Here is a 10,964-nt window from a genome sequence, read left to right on the forward strand (position 1 = left end):
CCCACCATATACCTAGGTTATACACTTGCTAGAAAATATCACACGATATAATAAAATAAACACCCCAATAGATGATTTCCATACTGTATTTAACAAAATGGTAGTTTTTTACATAACAGATACGATTATGGTAAACATTATTACTAATGACATTCATAAAATTATGTAATCATTTCACTGAATTCAAATATAACAGAATATAATCTATTTAAGGAGCGATAATTTCGTTTATGTTCCAAAAATGGAAAGTCAATTCATATGTCAATACAAAATAGTATTTACCAATCCCGATGTTGTCAATGACTTTGGCAAAGGCCTTTATAATATTTACTACTGTATACTGTACAGATATAACAGTTTAAACAACCACAATGTATTTTATCTGTGGATGGAAAACAAAGACGCATTGATGCTTTCCATTACATTCCACAATTTGAAATAAGTATAAAGAGTCAATTATAGCAATAATGCATGACTATCTGACCTTTATAAGGAGTATTGAAAACAAATATATATATATAAATGTATAATATAGACGGATTGAATATAACAGTAATATATAAATCTCAAATTATCCACACGTGTGTCATGAGTGATATTATTGCCATGTGATGATAATAATGATAATGCGTCAATGAGGCACAATATACAAAAGTTAAAGATGTAACGTACATGTAACATCAAATATTACCAATGAAATACATGCTTTCATATAAAAAAATAATAAGATTATAAAGACCAAGCTCTTGAATGTTCCCTTACATTTGCGCGTGTGGAAATGCTTGCGTTGTGATTCCTGAAACTGATGATGTTGTAAAATTGTTTGTGTTAGCAATATAACTTAAAATCTTGATATAATCGATAATACATGTAATTTATGAATATGAATGGATACTTTCGCACTTATTTATTTAATGCACTGATCATTATCAAACGAGTATAATAAAATTGCGAATTTGTTGAGATTTGTATCTCTTTTTCATTCTGGGGATATCATTCTGGTATATATTGGATTGGCATATTTTATATCTAATCTGTGGGGTTATAGTTCTGATATCAATATGGGGGCGATGATATCTATCGATGAAATTGATTTGTTAGGGAAAATTTCTGACATCCCTATATGTTAAAACACTAGTTTCGGTTAAATTGTGTGTTGGATTACTTCTAATATCACTACATGTATATTGGAAAATACTAGTTCCGGAGTAATATTGCGTGGGATTTGTTCTGATATCACTTTGTGGGATAATGCTAGTTCTGAGGAAAGATTGTGTGGGATTATTTCTCATATAATTGTCGACCATGTTTACTCTTAGAACTGTCATAACATATTTTTATACCAAATTTTGTTAAAATCGGACCATTTTTAAGGCATTTATTAAACAGAAACTCGATCGCGACAGACAGACAAATCAGATAGATTAGGATAAAAATGAACTGGTATATCGACTGGGACACATTTTCTACTTCTATTAATAAGAGAATAGTTGAACGTATCCAGTTAAATTATGTTAATTTAATCACACCTTCATTCTGAAAAAAGCATAAAATAAATTCAACATTCACATCCGGTGACAGATGTCTCAAAACTGAACAAAAGCATGAAAAACATTAATAAAGCGATACCTTTTAACAATAAATGTATCACAATGAACCCCCAAAAAAGGCTTTAAGAGAACATCTCGAACATTTTTACACGAAATTAGAAAAAGGAGGAATGTCCATTTATTCAAACAACCTTTGACACACCAACAATGTACTATTACAGCAGTGTTATAAACCATGGTATATTTATCAACTAGTGATACTGATGGTTATCTAAGAGACTGTTTTAGATTTTATTATCAGGCAGGATCAGTAGATGACGTATACACAAACCGAAGCATTGTTTCAAAAGGGCAGAAATAGTATGGTATCCTGTAGATTCAAAGGTCAAAGATAAAGTTAGATAAGACGGCAATAATAAAAATATAAAAATAAACAAGAATAAAGCTTATACAGATGATACTATTACAGGGGGCAAAGAACATATATAGAAAATACAGAGGCCAAAGATTAGTATAATATGAGATTAATTATTAAAGCGAGAATTGAATACAAATACAAGAGACAAGGGCAATAATATTGATTTAAGATGGTTCATCGTGAATAGCAATTGAAAACCGGAAACGAAAACAAATACTCTGATTATACAAATTTAATCATGCTAAACACCAATTTCATCCAGGATTTTTGTTTATATCACTGACGATCTAAAACATACTGAACAAATAGTTAATAAGTCCAAAATATTACAGGTAGAAATTCGATCCACATGGCGACCCAAAAACCATTTCATCTTCGCTTGATGCTAATGAGATAACAGACTAATTGATTAATTTGTCAATCAGAGGCACTTTTTTCTGGGTATTGTTTAAACTATTCACAGTGTAAACCAACTGACTATTAATACATGGTCGAATAATTCATTTGAAGCTGCTGGGATGAAATTAGTACAATGTACAATCTGTCATACAATGTATAAATAAAGAATTCAGAAATTCGAACCACGGTCTTAGAGTTGAGGTAAAAGCGAGTTTTTTTGCTGAGAATAAAGTATGGTACCGGAGGTGAACATTTGCAATTGAAAGAGCACGGTCCTAGGGTATGGGATATGCGAGATGAAGTTCGATACAAGGGTCATTGCTTCCAATACGTACGTACCTATTCATCTTTACGAACATTTCTGTACATCCTCATCGTGATATTCTTCTTTGACCTTATAGTCCTCAACCGCTACTTAACATTCAGTATCCTGTAGCTTTTCCTTTGGATATGTTATCATCTTTACCTCTTCCTCCTTCTCTTCATATTTTTTCTGTTTTTCTGTCCCTTCCTCTGGCACTTCATCCTCCTTTACTTTTTCCTTTTGTACACTTCTCTCTATTTAATTCTCCTGCGTCACATCCTCGTTCTCATCCCCTTCTTCTTGCGGCACATCATTTTCTCTCTCCTCCTTTTTTATGATACGTTCTTTTTCTTCCCCTCTTCTTCTCATCGCGATTGTTTTCTTCCGCTTTTGTCGCCTTGGTCGACCGGAAATCCCTTTTGCACAATCTGACGGATACTGTCCTTTCTTATTCTTAAAATGGAGTGCTGAAGAATGGTTTTGGATATGCTGGGACAATAAATCAATAGCTTTTCCAAATTGACTACCGCCTGGTTGGAGATGGGCTAAATGCAGCAGTCCGTCTCCATATCTGTCTTTTGCTGTGGGATCACACATATTGTATTCTTGTGGATCTTTTTCGAACTTCTTTAACAGAAATTCAAAAGCCTCGAAATGTCCTGGAACTATCAGAAAAAAAGTTGTTTTAAATCAACGAATGTTTGCCACAAGCATGCAAATGCAAATGCCCTTATAATTATGGTTTAATCTTACGTGTGTTACATAATTGAGTTAATGTGAAAAACTTGATATGGAATAAGTAGTGTTTTATAATCTACCTTATAATCGACTGCCATCGTGCAGAAAATGTATTTTTAAAGTCGCACATAATTAGCATTTATACACTAGTATATACATCATGAGCTACCCAACACCGCAGACGAACCACGTGTTCCAGAAGGGTAGGCGATAACTGCACCACATGTGGCACCCTTCACGATGTCTGCCAACACTTATAGGAAAGTTTGCATGACAGCAAAGATCTAAGTCATAGGGACCAACGACATGATCTTCAAGTCATATATAAAAAAGAGAAAACCAGGTCAGTTTGACAACAGACGTAATTCTTTGAGGTATAAAATGAAATGAAAATCCATCTCAAGTACTTTTGGTAATGTTTCCCAGGCACTTAAGTGGGCGCCAATGTAGCAGAAGTCCATTTTCTGAAAACCTCCGCTAGGGATCGAACCCGGGACCTCTTGTAGATAATTGAGCTAAAGAGAAATTTCTTTTTAGCTTATTTGATATGGTGTCAGACTAGAACGATGAAGGTCCCGAGTTCGTTCAGTAGAGGAAGCTTTGAAAAATATAATAACTACCGTTACATGTCTATTGCAATAGTTTATCTATGTCATTCGTAATATATTTTCTTTGTCCTCAGTAATAGTCTGTCTTTGTTCTCCGTATTATTTTATCTTCGGTCTCTGAATTTTGTTATAAACAAAATTGCCCCCTGTAATAGTTTCGTCTGTATAACCGTTATGCTTGTCTACTGTTATATATTTATTATTGTCCATTAATATAACTTCGTCTTTAGTCTTTGAACCGACGGTATATCGCGTACTTGTTCCTGCTCTTTTAAAACATGGCCACAGTTTGTGTATACGTCATCTAGAATGTTGTTGATATTTAGTGTTCCATTTGCATTGTCTATGTCCTATTTTTTTATCAACATTTCGGTTGAGATTTGAAAGAAAAAGAGTCAACCATTATGTAGGTATGCAGAATATTGATATTCTACTCTCAGATGAAGTATTTTGTAACAGAACATAAAATAATCAGTTCTGACCCACATATTACACTCTCGAGAAGGATTATCATATCCCACACGCATACATCTTTTTATCTAAGTTTATCTTTGTTCAATGTGCTGAATTGATTTTTGTCCTCTGCATTACTTTGTCTTAATCTCCGTACTAGTCTGTTTTTCTTCTATTTAGATTTCTGTGTAGTAGATATAATTATGTCTAAAACATAAAGGTCATGTTGTCTTTTTGTGCTGTCGATTGAAATCAGTACACTCAGTGTCTCTATTATATATATACTATATATGTGTACTGAACAACAACAATTATCATATGCTTATCCATGATAACACTAGCTGTGCATAGGCAATATACCAGACTAACCCACATCTTCCAGACACGCGCCATATTTGCCCGACATGCACTACATCTGCCCAGCACACGCTATATTCGATTTACTTCCGGTGCAAAACATTTCAGTAAAATCACGCTTCTCATACACTTGATTTGTATTATTGCTGATAATTTTGATACCGTGCTAAAATATGTACATTGAGGTATTAGATAAAAAAACACTTTGTCATATGACTATTTATATATCGTATCCCTTATCAACCCTCGACCCATATCTGACCGATAGGGAGATATCGGGTGGATACGGACTGCAATATATAACTCGTCATAAGATAACGTCTAAATATACACAGCGTCATCATCGAGCCTCACAAATGTTGTACCAGTGTATCACGTGATTGTTTAAGTTTATCAGGTGAATGTGCAGGCATGTCATTTCAATATACTAAAAGGCATTCATCAGTTTTCATGAAACATTAATTTGTATACATACACCATGGGCTTCGCACATTTTTAGTTAAAGGAGCAACCAATACATCAGTACAGTATGACGTTTGACCAACAAAAACTGACCTTTTGTAAGCGCGATCCTTAATGCAGCATGTACAGGCGTGTCACCGGCGTATATGGTCAGGTGTCTTGGATGAGCGCCCCTCGACAACAGTAAGAAGAGGATCCCATAGTGGTCATTTTTTATGCATGCTAGGATACAAGTTTTTCCCTCTGTAGATTGAGGAAAAGTTTCTCAATACATATTAATGAGATAGTTTAACTCGGAGTCAGCGATCATCGATAATTATATACAATTTTTATATTCCGCAAAACAACTGTTTTACATCATAATATAAAATATAAGGTAATAGTTGTTTTAATTAGAACAGCAGATACATATAGCAATGAGCAGGAGTTTTGAAATGATATGTTTATAGCAATAAAAAGGTTTTATAAATAGGATATAAAATAGATTCCATTTTATAAAATGACAAGTGAAAATCGTTCTCCAGTTGTAAATTAACTCATTACAGAAAAGAGTAATCGTTCTCTGTGCACTTTTGGTACGTATAATTTTAATATATCTAATAATAACAATCTATTGCCTGGACGGATACAGGGGTATGATTACTAACCATTCGGTATAGTTGCTCCTATATCCAATAACCCCTTCATCAAATTGTCCAATCTTTTTGTTTTTCTCAGAAACTGTTGATCTCCCACAACAGTCTCTAAATATATTTCGTTTACGAGATCCATAAACGTCTCATTGGATGCATTGAATTTACGGTGTTTACGGACTATACTGAGAAAAGGGAACCATTTTCTCCTGTCCAGTAGACCTTTCAAAATCTGGTTCAGGTGGATATCGGGAATTTGTATAAGGTCTTCAGGAATTTCTGTTAAATATATACAGTAAATAAAATATATTATAACGTATATTCAATGAGTCAACTAGAAACATAATATATACAACTAATTTTTGTAAGCTAGAAAATTCATTAAAAAACTTGAAATCTACCTACGTTTTGATTTGTTTACTTTTGTCACGTGGTATTCAAATCCATGTTGATAATTTCAGAAGACGTTAGGGATAAAACACGTTAGTGATTAAAAGAAATATTAACGTCACTAACATGTTATTAATCAAAGATGGGTAATGGTAAACAGTGACACATTTTCTATCGTCGTAAATACAAGTAGCAGGAGTATTTTACCCGGACATGGACCTCCACTCAATTCAGGCTTTTCTATTGTATGCTTGTATACAATTGAAGAACTAATTCAGTTTAAACGCCAATGAAATATATAACGACTTTATTTCTTAACATACCCATTTATATATGAATGACTGATTACTATTTCGATATGCTTCTGATCCGTACCTGAACATGGTCGTACACATTAATCGTAAATTGGGAGTGTCAATGTAAACAAAAAAAATCAATCACTAGAAAAATGAAATTACGAATTTTATTTTTTAATTTAACTTGTCGATGCAGTAAAACAAAGAAAGTAAACATTTCACTCGATCAAATCAAAAACCAAATTAAGAAATTTACCCTACTAATTAAATTTCTACCATGTTATTGATTTTGTTTTCCTGTTTTCCGTTTTTAATACTGAACAAACACACTGCGGGTGTATCGAAATAATCTGGTACAACACAATAGGGAACAAGGCGAAGTGCTGTGAGCAATCCATATTCCATATATAACCCCACTTCCGGACAAACTTGAAATTAAGATGAACTATGGACCATTGCAATGCATATAGTAGGAGGCCCGACACCCTGCCATTCGAAGATGAATTCACAACCAAACATTGGCAATGGTAGATGACAGAGTACATGAGATAAACACGAGAAAGGTGAAGTATTTGACTTCCTAGCGAACTGACGGATGGAGTGCGAGTCTATAACTCCCCTCCGGTAGTACCGTTTGGGGTCTAATAAAAGGAATACAAACTCACCCGGATCATCAGAGTCCTCTAAATACGCAACAATACGATTGATGGTCTTTGAAATATATTCATCAGAAAGGGCAGGTGCACTTTGTAAAAGTTTCGCAAAGATAGCAAATCCGTTGTTGTACTGTTTAATTTCCAACCATGATATTCCTTCCTTGAATAGTGATTCTATTTTTTGCGCATCGTTTTACGTTCAGTTGCCCTTTTCTACAACATCAGAAATATTTGAATGGAATATGCATTAATGTAAAGATGAAACTATAAGGTTATTATAGAAAATATCATGAATGATCGATATTGATGATTATGTGAATTTGAATTTATTATTCAGCTTAGGTGTATCAAAATAGTTATGAACTCAGTAATATAGAAGTAAATTTGAATGTGAGTGTGTATTAAATGTCTTTCCAAAACTTACCACTTGGGTTTTGTTTGGAATATCCAAGCTACCCGGATCAGTCTCTGATCCAAAAAGTTTCCCTTCGCTGTGGTCATAGTGGCTTTTTTCTGACTGGTCATGCGAATGACGTGCTTTCTCAGAACCGTCATCGTCAGCTGTCGATGTATCGTCAAACTGCTCCTCAGAACCCGCAGATGGTGTATCAGATGTAACACTTACCTGCTGCTTATCAACTTCAACAGTATGATGACAGATAATGTCACGCTGTAAATGTTCGTCAGTGGTTTGTCTGCAACTGTTATTGTTGGCGATCCTATCTTCTGACGAAATCACGCCAGTACCGTCACAGGGAAACTTCTCCGGTTCGTCGTCCTCCGTTGAATGTGTTTGTGGTGTCGCAGAACCATCAAGCTTTCTTTGCATTGTCTGTCTTTCTTGTACTTCGATATGCTCAACAGTTATACTTTCTTTGAGTTTCTCTTTATCGTCTTCACTTATCGGATTATCATCAGTACCGTATAAATCATTCCCTGCTTGCTTCGTCGTGTTTGCCATCATTCCTGTGATAGATTATTCCGATATTACTGAATTTTCAACAAGGGCATATTGCTTCTGAAACCATTTGAAAAATTCCAAACATCGGTGGCCATTTTAAATGTTACATCACTCGGCATCTCGTCTAAAGAATGTTTTTATATGTGAAATGTATACACTCCGCCTACAAGTATGCATGGATGAATAGTCTTCGTTCGTGCAGGGAGTAGACTGGTCCTATTTTGGGGAGGGAGTAGCCCTCAGGTGGAGGGATTTAAGCGATTTTAGGGAAATACGTGATCTTATAAAATTGTTTTATATAGAGAAAACTCAGTAGAGGTGTAATAAATACTCCTAAGATATATTCCTCTAATATGTATTCCTGAGCTGTGCTCCTCTAGTATGTATATATCCCTAGGTTATTTTCCTCTAGTATATTTCTTAAGATGTATTCTTATGCATTATGTAGCTGATAACCCTTAACTACATGATTGTTTTCCTGTGAAGGTCTATTATGGGTTGATTATTTATGATTCAGGCTCATGAGGATGTAAACTTGCTCACGTCAATAAAGCGAAAAGGAAAAAAAGTACAAAGGGGTAAGGCCTTGCCCATTAACCATGTGTTCTGGAAGGAGAAGCGTATTTTGCTTCATCTACGACACCCACCATGGCAATCCCTGTCACATTCAAGTCATTTGGAAAAAAATATATGTCAAAGTAATGAACACAATAAAATGACATGATTGATGTGATGGCTTTATGACACTGAATAACACTGTTTTCATATGAGATATATATATAAATAGATANATATATATATATATATATTGTATTCAATAGTGTTATAATCTTCTACGTCAAATGAAACCTTTTACCAGTTTTTATTTTCTTGTATTTAGTTGACATATAACATGCACTGAAAAGGTTTAAAAGTGATACTGACCTCCAGATGTATTATGGTGTGTGATGTTGGCTATACTCGTACGCTAGCCCACGATGAGCTCGTAACGTCGTTTAACTGTCATAAAAATTAATATCAAATGATAAATTATAGGATACATACCTTGATCATAGAGCATGAGGTCCAGTCTTGCTTCCTTCCCGATAATCATTAGTTGTGCATTGTGACAATGACTAATAAAGTGTTATCAGCTGCTAATTACGATTTCAGAAATACTGTTGGGTTATATAATGTAAATCAAAAAGTGAAAGTAGATAGGTTCTTGATAAGCATTATCAGTTTACAAAGCGGATTGATTCTAGTTTATGTTCCAACAGTGCAAACTACACTGTAGGTCATGATAAATTCTTTCTGTTTTATTCAGGTCTTGATGTACGGACACTTTTATCTTAATAAACACAAGCCAAATTACGTCAATGCAAACCTTGTTATTTATCTTTTTTTATTTTTTCATTTATTTTTTCATTTTTATTTTTTATTTTTTAAGCCTTTTTTGACATTTGCATTAAATTAACATGACCTATACATACACTCTCACACAAACTTTTATATCTACTCATGTTTCAGCATCATCTTCACCATCGTCAACATCCTCAGTATCATCATCATCATCATCATCATCTTCACCATCGTCAACATCCTCCTCCTCCTCATCATCATCCTTGTCATGATAATGAAAACAACATGAGAATGACATCATTATCATCATGGCACTCAATTCTCATCACCATCATCATCATTATTGTCATAACATCATCATCCATCGTCATTATCATCGTCATCAATACCACAAAATAATGATATCAATTATCATCACCATTATCATCAAATAACAGTATGAGAACGACATCATCATTATCATCATCACCATAACCACAATAGAATGACTTCTCAGTTATCATCATCAAACAATGATATCAAAATAATAATTAGTCATCAGAATGTCAATCCTCATCACTTAAAACTCAGTCATCATACTCATGTCATAATGACACTCTTCACATATATCATCATAATCATGCCATAATATTTATCTCATCATTATTATCATCCTCATCACCATCTTTATTATCATATCATACTTGTTATTTATCATATTGAATTTATAATTCCTTTTACATTAAAAATGATTTCATATAGCACACACGACAAATTCGGCCCTTCTTGTTCTCTTATAGATCAAAGAATACTGCAAATTATTTAATTCAAACAAAAATAGTCATATATATGTATTTAGTACAAACATGTAGATACATGTATCCGATACAGCAAACACACACACAGGTAGTTTATGTCTTAAACTTTCGGGTCCAAATACACTAGTGCATATGATACATTTAGTCAAAAGATTGAAATGAAGGATGGATGTAAAACACACATGCGATTGGATCTATGAAATAATTTTATATAAACGACATGGCCAAAAATGATTTACTCTGCACCATACAGCTGTTTCGTCCTTTTAGAACTCATCGTCGACGCTAGGGCCAAACAGGTGAACATCCAAATTGGTAAATAATCTACAATTGAACCAGAACGGAAGGTGTGTAATCCTCTTATCTATTAGTTTTGAAAATGATTGGGACTCAGGCGATACCAAAATATCATTATATCATATATATACATTATGTCATATCATACATAGACATTGTATTATATGCATATTATATATAGACATACACTGCTGTATGAAATACATGATTATATTATATAGAGTAGAACATTGCATTGACATACATAAGATCTTATCATACAAACACAGATTGTGTTATATAATCTACATAAGCACTTGTGCATT

General features: G+C 33.8%; 2 protein-coding genes across 2 annotated transcripts; both read right to left on the minus strand.

Annotated features, from left to right (window-relative positions):
- Positions 1 to 91: 91 nt before the first annotated feature.
- Positions 92 to 7,453, minus strand: LOC110452682 (TPR and ankyrin repeat-containing protein 1-like). The gene is made up of 4 exons (XM_021501333.1): positions 7,273 to 7,453; positions 5,937 to 6,200; positions 5,383 to 5,532; positions 92 to 3,336 (listed from the first exon to the last, which is right to left on the minus strand). The coding sequence occupies exons 2-4, from the start codon at positions 6,058 to 6,060 to the stop codon at positions 2,930 to 2,932; spliced, it is 681 nt and encodes a 226-aa protein (XP_021357008.1). The 5' UTR covers positions 6,061 to 6,200; positions 7,273 to 7,453; the 3' UTR covers positions 92 to 2,929.
- A 9-nt stretch (positions 7,454 to 7,462) lies between these two features.
- LOC110452675 (protein PFC0760c-like) lies at positions 7,463 to 9,863 on the minus strand. The gene is made up of 3 exons (XM_021501326.1): positions 9,746 to 9,863; positions 7,720 to 8,229; positions 7,463 to 7,476 (listed from the first exon to the last, which is right to left on the minus strand). The coding sequence occupies exons 1-3, from the start codon at positions 9,861 to 9,863 to the stop codon at positions 7,463 to 7,465; spliced, it is 642 nt and encodes a 213-aa protein (XP_021357001.1).
- Positions 9,864 to 10,964: the final 1,101 nt, after the last annotated feature.

The sequence above is a fragment of the Mizuhopecten yessoensis genome, unplaced genomic scaffold, assembly GCF_002113885.1.
Source record: "Mizuhopecten yessoensis strain PY_sf001 unplaced genomic scaffold, ASM211388v2 scaffold6799, whole genome shotgun sequence".
Classification (NCBI taxonomy): Eukaryota; Metazoa; Mollusca; class Bivalvia; order Pectinida; family Pectinidae; genus Mizuhopecten; species Mizuhopecten yessoensis.

Excerpts from the sequence above, each read along its gene's own strand:
- LOC110452675 (XM_021501326.1), bottom strand. The coding sequence starts at position 9,863 with ATGTCATTCTCATGTTGTTTTCATTATCATGACAAGGATGATGATGAG. Across the intron at positions 8,230-9,745 it reads TACTGAGGATGTTGACGATG|GAATGATGGCAAACACGACG; the intron begins GTGAAGATGATG and ends AATCTATCACAG.
- LOC110452682 (XM_021501333.1), bottom strand. The coding sequence starts at position 6,060 with ATGGATCTCGTAAACGAAATATATTTAGAGACTGTTGTGGGAGATCAA. Across the intron at positions 5,533-5,936 it reads AGGAGCAACTATACCGAATG|AGGGAAAAACTTGTATCCTA; the intron begins GTTAGTAATCAT and ends CTCAATCTACAG. Across the intron at positions 3,337-5,382 it reads AAGGATCGCGCTTACAAAAG|TTCCAGGACATTTCGAGGCT; the intron begins GTCAGTTTTTGT and ends TTTTTCTGATAG.